Source organism: Triturus cristatus, chromosome 1_2, assembly GCF_964204655.1.
Source record: "Triturus cristatus chromosome 1_2, aTriCri1.1, whole genome shotgun sequence".
In the NCBI taxonomy this organism is placed as follows: Eukaryota; Metazoa; Chordata; class Amphibia; order Caudata; family Salamandridae; genus Triturus; species Triturus cristatus.
In genome coordinates this window covers 1,007,032,696-1,007,053,315 of record NC_140580.1, presented here as the reverse complement: position 1 = coordinate 1,007,053,315, position 20,620 = coordinate 1,007,032,696, and the positions used below count along the sequence as shown (strand labels likewise).

The 20,620-nt window shown below is 46.9% G+C and overlaps 1 protein-coding gene across 10 annotated transcripts in view; it reads right to left on the bottom strand.

Moving 5' to 3' along the window:
* EHMT1 (euchromatic histone lysine methyltransferase 1) overlaps nucleotides 1–20,620 on the bottom strand; it is a 1,124,912-nt gene that overhangs the window by 188,067 nt on the left and 916,225 nt on the right. For all 10 annotated transcript variants that reach the window (XM_085611576.1, XM_085611658.1, XM_085611650.1 and 7 more), the window contains one exon: nucleotides 7,509–7,586. In XM_085611576.1, the coding sequence (XP_085467702.1) occupies nucleotides 7,509–7,586 (78 nt within the window). The remainder of the gene's footprint in view (nucleotides 1–7,508; nucleotides 7,587–20,620) is intronic.

Here is a 20,620-nt window from a genome sequence, read left to right as displayed (position 1 = left end):
GAGCGATGGGTGCGACCGTCTTCCAACACCAGATCTGTCAGTTGCCCCTGGGCCTGGTTCCATTGGCGCGCTAAGCACTCTTGGAGTGGACGCATCTTGAGTCATGCATGAGGCACTATGAAAATGCAAGAGGCCATTATCCCAATTAGTTGCATAAACACTCTTGCTGGGAGAGAGTGTTGAGGTATTCATCTTTGACGCAAAGCCTGAATGCTTGCAATCCTGGCAGGATTGGGGTAGGCTATAGCTTTTGAGGTGTCTATGGTGGCACCGAGGTATTGCTTTGTGTGGGATGGTATTAGCTGGGACTTTTGGTGGTTCACTGTGAAACCTAGCTGGTGAAGTAGTTGGATCGTAGTGACGGTGTGATGTACACATTGGTTGTAGGACGCAGCTTTTATTATGGGAAGACGTGAATGTGCTGTCTTCTGAGGTGTGCCGCCACTACCGCTAGGCACTTGGTGAAAACCCTTGGTACTGTTGTGACCCCGAATGGGAGCACCTTGAACTGGTAGTGTTGTCCTTCCACTACAAATCTGAGGTACTTTCTGTGAGCATGGTGTACCGGAATGTGAAAGTATGCGTCTTTCAAGTCCAGTGTGGTGAGAAAGTCGTTCTGGGAGAGGAGCGGAAGTGTTACCATGTGAAAATGGTCCGAATGTATGTATGTGTTTAGAGGCCGGAGATCTAAGATAGGTCGTAGAGTCTCGTCTCTTATTGGTATCAGAAAATATAGGGAGTAGACTCCTAAATTTTGTTGACTGGCGGGGACTTGTTCTATCGCCTGTTTTTGTAGGAGGGAGATTACCTCCTGTTTTAGTAACGTGGAATGTTCTTGTGACATTGGGCGTTGCCTGGGTGGAATGTTTGGGGGGCAGATGTCAATTCTAGGCAGTACCCTGAACGAATAATTTGGGTCACCCATCTGTCTGAGGTGATGGTCTCCCAGACGTGAAGGAAATTTTGTAGCCTGCCCCCGACCGGAGTGGGATGGTCTGGAGGGAGCAGGGGGAAGTCATTGGGTAGGCGGCGTGGCAGAGCGGGCGGTATTTGTTTTGCCTCTGCCTTTATTGGTATTGCCTCTATATCCGCCTCTTTGATAACCCCTTGTGAAGGTGGATTGAGCAGGGGATTTGTAGGACGTGGACGCACTGAGGAGTAGCCTCTGGCCGTGCCCCGAAAGGAAGAGCGGCGAAAGGAGCGCCTAGGAGGGTGTGACTGCAAGGCTCCCATAGATTTCGCCGTATCTGTGTCCTTCTTCATCTTCTCGAGGGCCTCATCTACCTTTGGACCGAATAGATGTTCTTGATCAAATGGATGATTTAATATGGAGGCCTGTACCTCAGGTTTAAACCCTGAAACTCTCAGCCAAGCATGGCGACGGAGGAGGACGCTAGTGTTAATGGCCCTGGAGGCTGTGTCTGCTGCGTCTAAGGCACAGCGTATAGAGGTGTTAGTTATGGTCTTACCCTCTTGAATTAATTCATTGGCCCTATTTTTGTATTTTTCTGGGAGATGGTGCATGATTGTTTCTAATTCATCATAATGCGCTTTGTCTTATCTGGCCAATAGCGCTTGAGTGTTGGCGATACGCCATATATTGGCTGCCTGTGACGCAGTGCGCTTTCCTGACGCGTCCAGTAGCTTTGACTCTTTGTCATGTGGTGGTGCTTCGCCTGACGCCTGGGAGTTTGACCTTTTCCGTGCCGTGGAGACCACTAGGGAATCCAGTGGCGCTGGCCCTTTGATATAGGCAGGATCTGTGGGGGCAGCTTTATAGTTTTTTTCTATGCGTGGGTTAATGACCCTAGCCCTGACTGGGTCTTTAAAAACCTCTGGCGCATGTTTTATTACCCCCTTGAGCATAGGTAGTATGGAAGTAGACCTATGTGCGGTATCAAAGGTGTCGAGGAGGAAATCTTCCTCTACCGGGTCGGTGTGTAGCTCTACCCCGTGATAATGTGCCGCCCTCTGAAGTAGGTGGTGAAAACCTAATGAGTCCTCTGGTGGAGATGGCCTGGATGGATAAAGGTCATCTTGTGGGACATCTGGAATGTCTGGATTATTATAATTGTCCCATGGGTCTGGAGATCCTGTAGGGGTGGGGTCTTGTGGCACATCCCCTGGATCGTAGTATGGGTCCCCCTGATCATCATGGTCTGGAGACGGGGTCGGAGAGCGATGAGGCAGGGGTGGAGAAGGTGGAGGGGGCGGAGGTGGAGAGGTGGAGGAGGTGGAGGAGGTGGGGAAGGCACTCTGAAAGGGGAGGTAGCACAGTCTTTCCTCTGTGGAGGCGGAGCCGGTTTGTCCAAATGTCTCTTTTTTAGAGGAAAGTGCCAAATGTCCAGTTTTTGGATCCTTGGTAAGTGTCTTTTGCAAGGGATCCGGTGTAAACAGTTCCTGAGACAATGTTTGTTCCGTCGGCGCCGAAGGTTTCGGGGCCGATGACTTTTTAGGCTTGTCCGTGCCGTGCTTTTTTGGAACCTCCGGTTTTTTGGTCAGCGCCGAGGTAGGCTTCGGTGCGGGAGTGTTGGTGCCGAGGGCCTTATGGTGTTTGGTCGGTACCGAAAGGCTGGGTTTCGACACCGAGGGCTTTGGTGCGGAGCTCGGTGTCGAGGTGGAGGCCGGTCTCTTTTTCGGTGCCGAAGTGTGTTTATCGGCACCGCTGGCAGGCTGGCTCGAGCCCGAGCCGCCGGAAGGCTTATTAGGCTTCTTCACCGGGCCCGAAGGTGGGGTGTTCGAAGCAGTGTCTTGCCTAGGCGCGGAGGCGAAGGCGTGACCGAAGCCTTTTTAGGTGTCGGCGCGGGTGTGGGAGGGGGTATAGTACTCACGATCCTCTGCGCCGGGGTGATGTCCTCCACATCCGAGTCGTCGGCTTCGGAGGCACTGACGAGGTCCTCTTCGGTGTGCTGCTGTCCCGGAGCTTCGACATAGTCCCTGAAGATGTCGACTGGAACGGAGGTCGAGGAGTCCGCCATGTTTCGTCTGGCCCTTCGATCTCGAATAGTCTTTTTCGATCTGAAAGACTTGCAGGCAGGACAGTCTTGAGCCTCGTGTTCAGGGGAGAGGCAGAGGTTGCACACCTCATGAAGATCGGTGTGGGGGAATTTGGACCCACATCGAGGGCACTTCTTGAATGGAGTTCTTTCCATCAGCCGGGACCGGAGCTTGGATGGGCCTGAAGGCCGCCGCCGTCGACGACGACGACTGGAATCGAAGATGTGTCGAAGAGAAGGTGATTGAGGAGATCAGGATCTGAACAATACCGCGATGAGCGAGGATTCCGCTTCGATCGTCGAACTGGAAATGTTCGGAATCGGAGCGCGAAGTATTACATCCGAGCCCGATGGCGGAAAAAAACAATCTGAGGATGGAGCCGAAGCCCATGCGCAATACGAACCAAGGGAGGAGTCACCGACCTCGTGACTTCCAAAGACTTTCCAAGAGGAAAAACAAACTGCAAACATCCGGGCCCAACACCAGATGGCGATCTATGCAAAAGTGTGTAATCTGCAGCTCATATGCCTCGAACACTCCGCTTCTCACACCCATCCACACAATTGGATACTGAAGATGCTGCATACACAGCTGACCCAGCTGGAGGCCAATGTCAGTGAACTTGAGCTCACATACTTTGCGATGGGGGATCCCCAGACACATGATGCCATTAGAAAGAAACTGTCGGAAAACCACGAGACTGCAATTAGAGAGACCCACAACTTGGGCATGGAAGCAATAGCCAGATGTTTATATCTGAATAGGCACTTCACAGTGGATGACATTATCCAGGCTATCCTGAGCATGCCCGGGGATGGGTGCCAGGAATGGATGGTCGCAGTATGGATTTCTCTTAGAATATGCTTCACTCTTAGCACCTCACCTATTTGCCATGTATGAGGAATCCCTATCACTTGGTACACTATTGCCTTTCCTATGCAAAGCAGTTGACACCATACTGAAGACCGGCAAGCCGTGATTGTTACAGACTGCTATAAATGATCAATATTGATAAAGTACTGGCGAAATATATTGCCTCTCAATTAGCCTTCCCTCTTACCTAACATTGTCTCACCCACTCAATCTGGTTTTGCTCCGTTCTGCTCCACCGGACATCTTCTGCACAACGTTTGCACTCATGCACTCCATTGACCCCCAGTTAAGGGCAGCTGCTTTACTTGATGCCTCTAAGGCATTTGACTACCTGGCCATACCTCTTCCAGCTGCTTGCCTGCATTGGGATTCTTGCGCCTGATTAAAATTCTCTACTCTACACTTCTTCAACTGCAAAGCTGTGCATCAACAGAGAAATTTCAAGCTCACTCCCCATACCTAGGGAAACCAGACAGGGATGCTGCCTGTCACCCCTCCTTTTCTTGATGGAGATGGAATCCTCGGCAGCCAGACTGCAGTGACACCATTCACACAGAGGACTTGCCTTTACTTCCCGCATGATATTGGTATCCATGTACGTGGATGATGTTACACTCTATATCTGTGACCCTCAGACTAATACTGTGGCAATAACAGGGTAGGCGATCCCCTTTGGCGGACATGCTGAGATTCTTATTAACTCGTCTAATTATGCCCCATTTTCACTCAACCCAGAAACTGACCGGTTTGAACATGAATATCCACTCCAATGGCCAACGAAACCGGTCCGATGCCTGGACATAGGGCTCAGCTGGGACATGGACGAGCTGTGGAGGACAAATTATGGGAGGCCCTTGTCTGGTTGGAGGATCAACACCAGCCTGGTCAAGGCTACCTCTCTCGGTAGCAGGAAGGATCGCCATCGCCAAAATGTTTATCCTCCTCAAATTAGTCTACATATTCATCAGCATTCCCATCCCCACATAAGACATTCTCTCAGGTGTCACTGCTCAAACCTGGCAGCCCTGACATGGCACATCAAACAGCCATGAGATGTGTGCGAAATACCGACCCATCCCCTCAATCAGTGTGGACTAAGTGCCCCCAATAAGGAACTATACATCTACTGTGCCCAGGGCAAGTTTGCCTATTTCTGGATACACCCCACACTGTTCCAGCAGCACACCAAAATAGAAGCCGAGAATGTGACCACTTGTTTACTTTACAATTGCGCTATACCTGCGGGTCAGACGCCCCACACTGAATCGGACATGGGGGCAAGTACGTTGTGGGCATGGGATGACCTGCAACTGCGCACGTGCGCGCGCGCACACACAGTCTCCATGTACCCAACTTACCGTTGTCCAGAAACCCTACAATCCCTATGATGAATAACGAGGCCGACAACTGGGTCTCGGCACGTTCTGTGACCTTTATTCTGAGGAGGAGTTCCTCCAATCACAAAGTATGATATGTAATCCTTCGCATACAACCCTGGATATCCTACTATACAACCAATTTCAAATAGACCTTCGCACTTTACACTGTATCTTCCTGAAACCTCCCAACACTGCACATACTCGACAACACACTTGCAAACTCATCCTCACGATGACTTATCACCTGGCTCTATGCTGAAATGCAAAAGAGAGTCGCTGTTTTAGCGGCCCGGGATGCTTGTATGGTGGACATCCCCCCAGACCCCCAATCTCTAAGAATCAATGGCACTATTGCTGCACACAGGCTGGTGCACTTCCTCCACAGGACATACCGCACACTCACCCAGCTGCACATGATGGGGACTTGTGCGGGATGTGGGATGTCTGCGGTGTGCAGAACCCACTGCCACTTTTTTGCAGCTCACTTGGAACTGGCTCGCAATAGCTGCATTCAGGACAGAAGCCTATAACACCATCCCCTCGATTAAGAGTCCCTGCCGACAGAAGGAACCTGTAGCTTATTGCAAAATCATGCCAGCATGTTCTCAGACTAAAGAGATCTCTGTGCCGCTGGTCATCTTCCTTGGAATGTAGATCAAAGCTGTGCATGATCTGGAGGGACCAGCGGCCCCACTCAACTGACCTCGTCCCCAATCCATCCACTGCGGACAAGAGAAGGGTGGCTTTGACCACTTGCGGACAATCCAATCTAGGGAGTCTTCTGTGTGAGGCTACAAGGGAAGGCGGTATACCGTGCACTTATTTTGCATGAGCCTCGTCTTGTGAAAAAACTACTTAAGCTTCTTATAAAACTGATGGAATAAGAGAAAAATCTTTTAAATATAAGATTCTTTTTTTTAGAAAAAAAAAAATCTAACTGGAAATAAAATCCAGATGACAACAGCAGAGTCCAGTGCTCACGGATTCTCGCAAAAAAATGTGGGAAGATGATCTGAGCTTTAGCTACATCAGCTGTGTGACTCATGTGACTGCTGAGTTAATCAAAAGCTTAAAGGCGCAGTACTGTTTTCTCTATGAAGCCAGTCAACTGTTTAGCCATTTGTCTTGTATTTAGGTTAGGTTTGTTTGAACAATTGTAAAGTTTGTGTCCATTCAAGGTTTGGTCAAAAAGCTTTCCTTTTTAACAAACTATACTGTCTTGGTTAAAAACAACATAATGACAATGCCTGGTCGTTAGACAAATCATAGTTACATTAAGTATGTGTAAAGGGTTCTTCTTTAAAATATTTTTTTCAAGTTAAAATGTGCTTTGAAATCCTGCAGAGGGAAAGAGCTTTGTAAAGATCCTATAATAAAGATAGGAACATAGTACACTTTGTCATTCTGCATATATGTTTTTCTGAACTGTAATTATAACAAGATTATTTTTGTGAACATAGTACACTTCTCAGCAGCAAGCTTTTTCTTTTATTTCATATGTGATTTCTGCTCAGTGCTTCTGAAGGAGGTATATTTAGGGTATTGAACTTCAGTCCAAGGATCTTCATGGAAAAATTAAATGTCATAGTTAAGGGCAAGAAGTTAGTGAATGGGGAAACTAGAGGCCAAAGGATCACAAGCTCACGGGAGCAATAACAGATTGAGAGGGGACAAGGAAGAGAGAGAATGTGTGTACTTAACAGAAATATCAACATGTTGTGGTGTATACTGCAAATCTGTAGATTAAACCACTAGCAAGCAAGGGGCAATATCGAAAAAATAAATATGAAAACAATTAAAGGACATGAGAAGAGAGACTGCTTTCTCAAATGTAGATTACATTTTGCTTGTACCCAAGAACGACCATGAATAAAAACATGTTTATCATCTACAATATAATTTTCAAATTTGTAAATGTGTAAACGTAGTGGGCTTTAACTGTGTATATTGGTGAATAGTCTGGTTCTGAGGGGCTACAACATACATGAAAGTCAATGGAAAATTGAGATACTGCTCAAGAAAGGTGGAATGGTCTTAGAATCACTAGGACCAGGCATCACTTGAGAGCTAAATGCAAGTGAAAGTGAAGATGTATTTTTGAATTTGCAACTGTAAAAAAAAAAAAAAAAAAAAAAAGAAAAGTGCTTTTTACTTTAATAAATATCAATATGAACAGCACTTCAAAATTGTGCATAAATCAAACAAGGGTTGGGTGCATTTGCACGCACAACCCACATTACAGAGCAATATTATCCTCACCTTGTCATACCAGCAGCGCATACTAAGCTGGCCACACATGCAGTTAGTGGAGGAGCAGTCATCGATACATACGCAGTACTGAAAGACAAGAAATGAAACATTCAGCTCCTACATGAGGAAAAGAAAAGTCAATAATAAAGAGGTACGTATGTCTTGACAGCAAAATCAAGTCCTAGAAAATCTCTCAAAGGAAGCAAGTAAAAACTACGCAACGCTGGACGAGGAAAGAGTCACAAGTAAATCCTACACAGGCCTCCATGCCATATTAGAGGAATTACAAATAAAGGAAAGATCAGCATCAGAACGAGTCCACAGAATCTTCAGAAAAAGCAACACATGGAATTCATTAGGTACAAGAGACGCAATTGTTCTTACTGCAGGAATACATTCCACATACTCCATTGTCCTGGACGGTCAGTTTTTTGATCTTCACTGTTACAAGCGAACAATCAAATATTTACAAAACTGTGTGCCAGAGTAATGCAGCCTGTAATAGAAAGGGTGTGTGTTTGGCAAGAGATTTCTCTTTCTCTGTTACGGAAAGTACAGACTGACTTTGCCATCATATGCATGTAGATCTAGTCTAGCACTGCAACTGACCCACCCACAGCCTTATTTGTCCGACACTGACTTCATCATGGATTAAAATTCATAAACACAAAGTGATTACTTTTTTAATACACAAAAAGCCTGGGTCCATATGCAAATATTAGTCTAAGGATATGAAAAACAGAAGGATCGGTGCATGGGATCCCAACTTACTTTATTTTTTTTTATTTTCCTTTTTCATTTATACAACACAAAAGAAAATTCATATACACATATAATATCTCTTATGACTTGTGAAATAAAAGTACACAATGCTACTATACTAAATCTAGGCTGATGAGATAAACAATGAAGACAGAATCCAAAAATAAACGTATAGAGTCCCAATTGAATTAAACCTATAGAAATTTCTGAAAGAGAAAAAATGAAACAAACATTGAATAAGGAGGACACATCATATCAAATCCAGGCATCTAGCGCGCCACAGTTGTCTCGATTCCAATAGGGGTCACTCTGACTGACCAGCCCCCTAGTAGTGGCAGGTGGAGAAGGAGTCTCTCTAGCCTGAGATGTTACATAAGTGGTGTACAGGCTCCAAAAGAGGTAACGATTCACTATATCCTTCAGAATGGGTATTACAAAACAACATGTCTCTGGACCATTGTGCTAAGGTGGGAGGGGGACCGCGCGACCAGTGTATTGCTAGGACACACTTGGCGATTAATAGGGCCATATCGACCAAATGTCTGATTGGTTTTTGCAATTTCTTGGAATAGTCAAGCAGGGTTAGTAACGGGTCAGGGCTGAGGGTTTCTTGTGTGACTGCACTTATTTTGGCAAAGACCTGTAGCCAAAAGGTCGCTATAGTGAGGCACAACCAGGCGAGATGTATAAAGTCAGCCTCGCGCATCCCGCATCTCTCACAGTCAGCTGTCTCACGTAGCCCAAATCTGCGCAGTCGTACTGGTGTATGGTATATCCTATTAAGGAATTTAAATTGGATAAGACGATGCCGGCCATTGACAGAGATCCGCTTGGTGGCCTCACAACAGTATGTTCACATGGTGTCATCCATCATGATCTCTAGGTCAGCCTGCCATTCAAGCCTAGCTTTTGTGTACGTGTAACGCCACAGCTCTACAGTTCTAGAATAAATCAGGGATACTAGTTGCTTCGGAGACTTAGCTCGAACCAAAGTTGTGAAGGGGTGTACCTCTGGGGGTTCCTGCAATTCCTCTCCGAGCAATTCTAGGAGTGCACTGCGGGCTCTAAAGATCCCAACGTACTTTTTACAAAATGATCAAGTTAACTTACCTTCGATAACACTTTTTGATGGATACTCTAACCACAGATACCTCACCGTCAGTTTATCCCACAGGCACCATACTGGATTAGGAAAACCTTCACAGCAGTGCTCCTGCATGTTGCTAAACATTGACACTGTCACTGTCAGCGCCCTTGTGCGCAGAGCCCAACAATAATCAGAGGTACTCATGTGCAGTTCTTTAGTTTGGGACCTTTTAGATGGAAAAAAAGACCATTCCATACAAAGGAAAGGTGGGAGGTGAGGAATCTGGGGTTCAATAGAGTATTCATAAGAAGGGTAATGTTACTTACCTAGTAAGCATCTGTTCAGTCCATAGATCTACTGGTAAATGTGTACCCCCATCATCATCATCATCATGGTGAGATTGTGGAGAATCCTGAGGTGTGATTTGCAAAGTATTTGAAGGAGGAGAAGGAGGTGGTGGAGGGGATGATGGTGGCGGATGAAAAGGACTGGTAGCAACAGACTTTCTTTAAAGGGATCTTGTAATGAGTGACCTCATTAGGAAGCTTGTGTTTCTGAGGTAGTTTGGTATGAATATGACCAGTTTCACGGTTATTATATAGTCTCTTCTGTATGGGATCAGTTTTCGGCGGAACAATGTCTAAATACGGATCCGAAGGGACATCTTTCAGTTTTGGCTGGCGCCCACATTTTCGGTGGCGGTATGGGCTGGCCTTTCGGTACAGAAGATTTCGGCACCAAAGGCTGCTCGACTATTGGCATGTAGGATTTCGGCTCCGAGCCGGATTTGTGTTTGAAACCAGAGGGCGTTGGTTCCGACGAGGACTTTAGTCGACTGTTTCAGAGTCGGGCCCTGGAGAGGGGGAGGGGAGGGGGAGGGGAGGGGGGGGGGGGGGTCGGATGTCGGAAACATCATCTCAGTGCCAACCTTGGCCAGAAGACACACGTGGTGACGAAGCCTTGTGCTTTTTGTGAGTGATCTAGAGGGGTAAGGGGTCTTCTGTACTCATGTCACCTTGTCCCTGCGGCAGTTCTTCGGGGGGGGGGGGGGTGTCGGAAACATCGTCTCAGTGCCAACCTTGGCCAGAAGACCCACCTGGTGACTGTACTCATGTCACCTTGTCTCTGCGGCAGTTCTTCGGTGTCGAGGTCTATCTGGAGCTCTAAGTCAGAGTCCTGCACAGAGAAGGCTTCTTCCTCATCTGCCGCTGATGCCTCAACATCTTCTTGACCGGAATCTTTACCGAAGATGTCCAGCATGTCTTCGATGCTCTGACGCTGCATCTCTCGACATCGAGCCCAACGATCGCAAAGAGTTTTCTTCGATCGAAACGATCTGCAAGTATCGCAGTCTTCTTCCTTGTGCTCCGGAGACAAGCACAAGTTACACACCTTGTGTGAGTCAGTGCGTGGATGCTTCGTTTGGCACCGAGGGCAGAATTTGAACGGTGTCCGTTCCATCAACGGATAGCTGAACCAACGTGGTTCGGACCGAAGGCCGTCCACAAAGCTTTCCGAACGAAAAGTAGATTCCGTTGACCGAAATGATATGTGGAGGAGAGGGGAACGCATATGAAACAATACCTTCAAGGGTAGAGAGGATTGCGCGTCAAGCGGAACCGCAATACACGTCCAATCCCGATGGTGGAAAAAACAATCTAATGCTGGAGTCTATGACCATGCGCACTATCACCGAAAGGAGGAGTCACCTTAGCTCGTGACTAGGAAAGACTTCTTAGAAGAAAAACAACTTGCAAACATCCGGACCCAACACTAGATGGCAGAAGTATGCAAAATATGCCCACATGCCTCGAACAGAGTGTTACCAAAGGTAAGTAACTGATAAATGCTTTTAAACACAGATTACTTACCTTTAGAATAAATACCAAGATGTACCTCCTAAGGTGAAGGGTCTATTTAGACCAACATTTCCTGCAGGACTGAACAGACAGACGCCCTACAAGACAGATCTAGCTGTCAAGGCAGTAGTCCTTCATGAATGTGTGCACTAAAACCCACGTTGCACTTTAACAGGTCTCAAGAACAGGCACTCCAGGTGTCAAATGAATGGTCATAGCTTTGGGAGCCTGTAGGATTTCTGAAGGCTGCTTCTTAGCCAATGTGTAGCAGATCTTAATGCATTGTGTAATATCCATCAAAAGCTAATAGTTCACACATCGTGATTTCTTGGGGCCCAAGTAATGGAGTCTCTCTTTTGAGGGCTAAGGTGGAGCAAAGAAGGTCAAATGGCTTGTTGAAAGCGAAAGTGCATCACTGCCATCGGCAGGAATGTAGCTCGAGTCCTGAGCACCAGTCTGTCTAGGAAAAAGGTGCTACAAAGAAGATGAATCGAGGGGGCCTCAAGTTGATCCACCTGGCATGCGCATGCAATCGCCAACATCAGGACCATTTATTTAAGGGTAGTAGGTGCAACAAACTGTGCATTTGTTGAAAGGGGTACATATCAGAAAGGTGAGGACTACATTTTACTTCCAATATCACTACAAAGGGTGTTAGTGAAAACATATGCTCTAAACCATTTATAAAAGAAGATCACAACTGGTGATTTGAACAAGAACGGCTGGGCCAGCAAACGTAAAAAGACAGAAATAGCCAACGGGTTACCTTTAACTCTGCCCAGAGCAAGACCTTGCTAAGCTAAAAATAAAGTGAACATCAACACATCAGACAGTTTTGCCTGCAATGGGTTCCACTTCCAGTACTACACCATGCCACAAACTTATTCCAGCACCTTGCGTAAACAGTTTTAGTGGAAGGGCACTGGCCACTAAGATGACATCTGTAGTAAGTTACCATTGTTGCCATGGTTACCCCACACTTTTTGCCTCACTGATGCATCATTGACTGAATGTGCACTAGGTTCCTGCTATCCAGGTTTCCAGTGCGTGTCCGGTTACCCAAAACTGTACCTTTGTTTCCACAATTGGCACACCTTTGGCTCAATATAAGCCCCTTGTAAAAGGTACCAGTGGTACCAAGGGCCTTTGGACCAGAGACGGTCTCTAAGAGCTGTAGCGTGTATTGTGCCACAGTAAGAGAATACTCACCAAACAGAAACATACTGCCACTGCAGCCTGCGTGTTTTGGTGCAGATAAAAGTGAAGTCTCGACTTGGCACACATCCCTGTGAGCAAGGACTACCAGCATTGCAAAAAGCATAGGTAAGCCACCCCTACAGTAGGCCTTGCAGTCCCAAGACAGTCCCCAGAGGGAGTGGTAGGTACAAACGTTGTAGGCACCCTTAAGGTAAGTAGACCATTGTCTACTACCTTCTAACCCCTGTAACACCTCAAAATTGACTAATCAAGGGCATCTCTGAACCTTAATCCTCAGATTACCGATGACCTAAGAAGAAGGGTACAAAGAACAGCCGAACCATGCACGACAAGAAGCTCCAGCCGCTGACTAGATCCCAGCCCCGCCAACTCAGAAAGCTTCCCCGACTCGCCCCGCAGACCAGCGACCTTCAAAACCCTGGGAGAACTGCCTGCCTTTCATAAAGATTCCTGATCTCCCATGGACAGTGGATCTGTCCAAATGAAAACCAAGCTCAAAGACCAAAGCTCTGCCTGTGGAACCGTGAAACCGACCACTACTGCACCTGAGGCCTATGGCCAGAGTCCAAGTGGCCCATCTGTCTAGAAAAGGTTCCGCACGGATCCTGAGCAAGAGTCCCTTGTGGGTTGACCCTTTCCGGACTCCATGTTGATGCCTGCAGCCTCCGCACGATGTCCCCCCCTCCTATGACCTGCACCGGTAAGCTGATTTCCGACGCAAAAGGACACCCCTGCACCAGAAGCCTCTGGGCCTTGGGGAGATTTACAGATGGTGTCCAGACGCTCCAGTACACCCCAACCTGCCAGTGCAGCTGTAGGTTTCTTTTGTCCAGCATCCTGGCCTGAGCCTGCAGCCTTTTTCCGACCACAAGATTTCCCATTGGTTTGTATTGGGCGCCCGATGCTGTGTTCTGCACTCTGCACCCAACCGCCCTTGTGCCGCTGAGGGTGCAAGTTAGGCACTGCATTGTGGCCCAGTGGTGGTTACCTTAAACCCTGGAGACTGGGTTACCAAACCGTTCTACTTACCTGTGAGTAGTACCACTTTGATTGCCCCCCTTACTCCATTAGATAACATTGGCATCAGATCCAGAGTTTGACCTCCGCACCAGGCTGCCCCAGTGCCACTGGTGGTGCAGTGAGGTCAATTACCCGAACCTGCCTGGTACTAATTCTTCATCCTAAAGCTCAATATCGTAAATAATTTGCTTACCTGTATATTGCTGATTGTGTTTCCTCCCATAGGATATTGTATTGATAAGTATCAATTTTTTACACTGAAAAACATTTTTACACTTTACATTGATATTCCAAAAGGTATTTTATTGCAACAAAGTATCTTTGGTTCGATAAAATAAGTATACTAAAAGTTATATTTACATTTACAAACCATTGGTCTCGGATTTAGTCACTGTGTGTAATAATTTCTTGTTTGTGTGTGTACAACACATGCTTTGCACTGCCCTCTGATAAGCCTAACTGCTCGATCACACTACCACAAAAGAGAGCATTTTTATTATCTACTTTAGTCTCAGGGGATCCACTGGACTGTGCACACTATACCTTATATTGGTATAGTATATATAGGGCCAGCTTCCTACATCATCATCAGTAGGGAGATCAAAAGAACTCAAATATGGCCTGTCAATCTTCACACATGGAGGTGCTTATTGCACAGGCTTAGGTGCAAGACCCTGCCCTGCTGCCACAACAGATGGCCCTTGTAAGAAAGGATTTGCCCCCACTTTTTGCCAACCTGTTGGTATACTTTGACTGAGTGTGCCTTGGGTTCCAGCCAAACAGGTACCCAGGGCCTAAGTTCTTTCCCTAAAACTGCATTAAGACAAAACCCAATTGGTACTCTTTGGCCACAGATCAGTCCCTTGTATATGGTACCCTAGGTACCAAGGGCACTGTGGCCATGGAAAGCCTCTAAGGGCTGCAGCACTTACTGTGCCATCCTTAGAGGCCCTGTACCTTTACTTTTTTACACACACCCCCACCCACATTACAGGCTGCATGTTTTGGTGCAGAACAAAGTGAAGAGTCAACATGGCACACATCCCTGTGTGCCATGCCTACAACCCACTGCCCTGGCATAGATCAGCCACCCCTCTAGCTGGGTGCACTATACCAGTGGTGAGGGTACAGGTGCGTGAACCCTGTACCCCTACAGTGTCTAAGCCAATTCTTAGACATTGTAAGTGCAGTAATGCCATTAAGAGTATATGGTGCTGAGAGTTTGTCATCACAATCTCCATAGCACCATAATGGTTTTACTGAAAACTGGGATGTTTGGTATCACACTTCTCAGCACGTTAAACCCACACTGATGCCAGTGTGAAATTTAATGAAAAATGCACTTAGAGGGCATCTTAGAGATGCTCCCTGAAAAACGACCTACCACTAGTGTCCAGGCTGAGTGGATGCTCACCAGCTGCCACCACCAGACATGTTTCTGGACCCCTGGGTTGAGAGCCTGTTGCTCTTGGGGGTCTGAAAAAATGCACATCCTGGGACAAGGTGTCAAGCCTCCTACCCCAGGATGGGCAGGGTCCCTGAAGGGGAAGCTGCAAAGACTTGCTGCCTTTGTGAGCTACCCCAGGCATTTGTTGCTTCCAACAACTGGTCCCCACCGATTCTGACCCCCACTGAGGAAGGGAGGTGTGCCCACCTTTGACAACCCCACCCCTCAGGTGGGGGAGGCGAGGTGAAGCACATCTCTCAGTCCCCGCCATCTCGCAGTTGGGGCGACCCAGCGAAACAGAATATGGGGTGTAACCACCCCAAGGAAGGGCCCCATTTATCCCAACCACTTATCTGCAACACACCTAAATCTAGTATTTAGGGGCAACCCTGAACCTTGCCTCCTCAGACAAGAATTGACGAGAAGAAGAGGAAGGACCGAAGAAGCCGTGCTGAAACAAGAGGAAGACGCCCTCTCACTTGGCCCCAGCCCTTTCGGCCTGTTCCTACCTAGAACCTGCTTCAACAAAATCCCCGTGTGTCCTGCAGCCAGCAGCCTCAAGAACCCAAATGACCTGCCCTACCTTCCATGGCAAAGACTTTGTCTCCCGGAGCACCGGATTTGCTCAACCACAGAATCAGGCCCCAGCCAAAACCACGAGTCTGCACCACTCTGCACCCGACCCCCACGGCCAGATTTCAAGTGGACCAACACCACGAGGAGGTCTCCCCACTGCTCCTGACCTGCCTTGAACCACCCTGCAGCCCCTTTCCTTGAAAATTGCTGTGTGTGGAGTTGGTTTTGTATGAGAACTTGAAAAACTGGAAATAACTAAAAACTGTTTTAATCACCTTTTCTCTAGGAAATGTCCCAGTGTGATATCTAGGCATATCACACTGAGTAAAAAAAGTAATCAAAAGTAATCTAATAGTAATTTCCACAGTATTGAACAGATTTACCAACCCGTAACAAAGACATTTTCATTCAGCTTGCTTGTATTTTTCAACCTGCCTTGAAAAGTACCATTTACACATGCACGTACCAGGCTTGCATGGTTCTAGAAAATACATATAACTAAATAACATTTGTATATAATTAAATTGGTCTGAGTTCAGTCTTTGAGTGTGTGACATCATTTGCTGCCTGAGTGTGTACAACAAATGCTTAACACTACCCTCAGATAAAGCCTTACTGCTCGCCCACACTACCACAAATCGAGAGTAAGATGCCATCTAATTTTACCTCTGCCTAACTTTGGGGTTCCCCTGGACTCTGTGCACACTATACCTCATTTTGGTATAGTATATACAGAGCCAGCTTACTACAGTCCTCCCACAGTGGAAGCCCGATTGGAGGACAGATGCTCATGTCCTGATGTTCTGGGTAACGCACACTCCTGACCCAATCCGATACTACTTGGGCCTCTAAATTCCCGATCTTCAAAATTTGGAACAGGAGAGGTACTGGTGGAAAGATATACAGCAGTGTAGTTATTTACTCTATATCGAATGAGTCTCAGAGAGAGAGATTTCTTGGGAACTCCAGGACTTAAAATTGCGGACATTGCGGGTTCTTGGAGGTGTCAGAAATCTAGCCCGAGTCCTCCCACTGCCGGTAGAAGCCCTGTGCCACTGACAGATGGTAATTGTCATTTGTTTTCCGGTAGGCATCACTGAGTTTGTTCATGCTGGTGTATAAAGATCCTGCAAGGTGGTGCATCATAAGGGAAATTCCCAGAAAATTCAGTCAGCTCCAGAAGCACAGAGCCTCCTAGCAAAGGACTGTCACCCAGAACCCCACCATGCTTTGTTGCAGTACAACATGGTGGTTCTACTGTCTGTGAGAACCTGCACCTTCCTACTTGGATGATTGGCAGGACGGCTTCCAACACCAAGCAATGGCCTGCAGCTCCAATAGGTTTAGATGAAAGAAGGACTGTGCGAGAAAGAAGAGTCCTTTGCTCTCCACCTCTCCCAAATGACCTGCCCAACCCAGTGACGACGCACTCATCACCACCATCAGATCTAAGAGGGGTAGGAGAGGGGTTTGCCTCTGTCCAACTGCGGTTGAGGAGTCACCATTGCAAATCTGTTGCAGTCTTCTTGGACAGAATGCCTTGTTGTTGGACCCACTGAGACTTTAAATTCCACTGAAGAGCCTGCATATGCCATCTGGCATACTCTAAGAGCAGGATACAGGAGACCAAAAGGTGAGAAGCCTCAGAACCAATAACTGAGACCCAGAGGATAAAACATTAGGATCATAGCGCAAATGTCCTGGTCTCGTGATGGAGGGAAGGCCTTGTACTTCACCACATCCAATACAAGTCCACCTTCAAAAAAGTTGTAGGAGGCTGGGGAAAAGTGGAATCTCCAAACTTTGAGATGTGCGGCGAACACTGCCATCACTTTTGTGAACAGCCAAGGGGTTCTTGAAAGGCAGAAGCGGAGCACAGCAAAGTGAAAATGCTCTTGGCCCACCTTAAACCGCAAGTAATGCCTGAGAGACAGCAGGACAGGTACATAAAAGTACAAGTACTGCAAGTCCAGGGCTACCATCAAGCCTGGATCCAAGGTAGACAGAACCTAGACAAGAGGGAGCATTTTAAATTTGGCTTTTCATAAGTGGTGAAGACCTTAAACAGGATGAAGGCTATGTCCTTTTTTGGTATGAGGAAATAGTAGGAGAAACAACCAGTCCAGCGCTTTGCATCTGGTACCCTATATATAGCCCATCAGGCCAGTAGAGCATGCACCTCTTAGAACAAGATGGAAAGGTACGCTTGTGAAAGCAGCTCTGATGTGGGCAGAAGATGAGGCGAGTTTGAAAGAAATGGAAGGGAATAGCCCGGTTGAACGATCTGAGAACCTATCTATCAGATGTAACAGCTCTTCACCAGCAAGAAATGCCTGACCCTGCCTCCACACTTGTGGTTCTGTGCCACTAAGGGCAAACCAAAGCAGTTGGATGCTGGTGCTGCAGGGGAGAGGGACAGAGAAGATCTGTGGCTCATGGGACCTGCCATTGCATTTCTGATCCTCAACCCCAATATGTCTGGGTTGACTGTTGCAGGGGAGGAGGGCCCTGGTGGTGCTGTAGCCAGACGTCACTTATTGCCCCAAGAGGGTGGAAACTGATGAGGCAACAGTCAGGCAGGTGTTCTCCTTTGTGTGTCCAAGGGAAGAATTAGTCTTCTCATTAAATAGGCGAGATCCTTTGAAAGGCATATCCACAACGGCTGCCTGGGATATCTCCAGAGAAACCCCCTAGACATGGCGATAGAGTGTAAGACTAGTGCTAACAGTTCTTCTTGAGCAATGGATGGTGTCTACAAGAGAAAGAATTACATATTATGCCACGTCCTAAAAGGTTTGAGCCAAGGAGGTGCAAATCTCCTCAGGGACCCCTGGGAAGATCATTCCAACCATGTCCCTGAGGGTAAGTGTGTAACCTCCAAGTAGGCAGCTGGCAGTGACTGGCCTTAAGGCCGGGATGGCCACTGGGAACATTAGTTTGTGAATGCCTTGATCCTCTTATTTTCTGTCTGAGGGAGTGGATGGTTGAAGAACTGGGGTTAAAATTGCTGGTGGAAACCTGTACCACCCGAGACTCCGCATTACAATGTGGAGTCAAAATATCATGGGCGCCTGGCAACCTGTCTGTTCACCAATGGGTAAGTTCAGGCCTTAGACGAGGTGCCCATTAATGGTTCTGTTAGGGCTTCATCAAACGTTAGTAATGCCAAGGCTGCAAGTCTTTTGTATGTACATAAGGTTCAACTTCCAGAGAGGTGAGTTTTAGGTTCAAAACTTCAGCTGAATATCTTATCACCAATCACCAACAAAAAGGAAGAACTTCTGTTACAGCTCTCATTTCCACTGTCCTCTCTAAGTGGGGGTTGACCTTGATCGGAGTCAGATCCAAAATGCTGATAAAGCACCTGATGGCAGCACCGCAGCGGAGTTCTGTCGGAATCTGGCTATAGGGGACTGGTTGCTTTGGAGTGAAATCTCAATTGAGACAAACTGGACTTGAGTCTCAGTGCCTTACAGAGCCAGAGAGTAAAGGCAGACCAGCATCTTATGCCTTTTACTTGGTTGGTTGTGGACTTATTACCTGGATTCCTGTGGTAGTGGTGCTCTGCCTCAGTGTAAGGGCGTTTGATTGGGTGGGGCGTAACCTTGGGGTAGAGGTGGTACTTACAACCCTCAGGTAGTCTTGGCGCATGGATTGGACTGCCGGGCTATCAGAGTGGCCCGCCACCTCCTTTTTGAAGTCAAGTGGGTTCTGCTCACCCAAGATGTTCTGGATGTCAATAATGACCTCGGCTGCATTTTTTTTTAGGCGTCACAAGGACCCGTCCCTCCAGTATTTCAAGATCTTCTTGCACTGGAAGGGCAGGCAGAAGTTGCACATTTACTCCCTGCGATCCGGGGGGGGCAGGGGATTGGAGGACACAAGAGGTTAAAACCTTTGCAGTAGGACGACTCAGAGATGCTTGGCACTACATTGTGGGCAGAATTGGAAATATGAGCATTCAATCAGCTGACGTTCACTGAGGCAAAGACCTCAGTGGTAGAACAGGGCTGGAAGCATCGAAGTCTGAGTGGGGTCCAACTGGCACAGGTTTCATCAGATGCAGTCACGGGTTGAAATAACGGTGTACAATCTTGAGAAAAGACTGTGGAGATTGATCTCGGTCGCAGGAGTCAAAGAGGTGTAATTGAGCCTGAAGTCAGTGAGAAACGCATCCATCTAGAAGCCATAACTAAACATGCCTGAACTAGATGGTGGAAAAACACAAGGTTGAGGCGTTGACCAAGTGAATTGTGGACTAAGGGAGGAGTCACACAACATCCAGGTACTCAAAGCTTCTTCTAAGAAAAACAACTTCTAATGTCCGAGCCCAACACAAAATTGCAGAAGTATGCAAAGCAAGTGTATCTACAGCCACAATGCTACAAATATACATACATGTACATACATACAGACAACAACTTTCTTTGTAGAAAGTCAATTTTTAGCTCTGTCACCTTGATTGGGGAGACATTTGTTAATCTGACTCAGTAGTAGTTTTACTGCTCATAATTGAGAAACGTTAACGAAGACCCCTTGTCAAACACAGTAGGATGGATTTTTACATATGGAACTCTCTTACAAATACAAAAGGAAGCTGTTTTGCATTATGAAATATGTGGCTAACACCTCAGAAACAGTCTTTTGAATGTTTTAACACTTAAGAATTCTTAAACAGATCTCTAACTTAAGAGGGATTAAGACCATCTGGTTTTCATTGTGTACATTTGAAATTTTATGTTTTGCCTTCAGCTGTAATTGCAATTTTGTTTATAAAGCAATGAGGACCCCTGACAAGGCACTGAAGCTTTGTTTTTGCGGCCAGCAGCACGCTTAAGTGCAAGCAATTTCCACTAAATATGACACAAAAAAACAGAACGCTTCTTCGGAACAATACAAGGGTGAGAACTCTTCGACAGCGCAGCAGAGGTCACAATAGTTCACTTAACTGACTAATGACTATGTACAGATTGAAACTCCAGGTCAGGAGCTAAGTCCTCCAGACAGACTAGGATTTGGACGTACAAACTGAAGATGAAATACATCGTACCATTAAAGTAATATTCTGGCTGAATTTAATTAATAAATATGACATTCTCTTGGCTGAGGAAGATTGGCCAACAGAGTTAGTTGGTAAAGTCCCACACGGGGA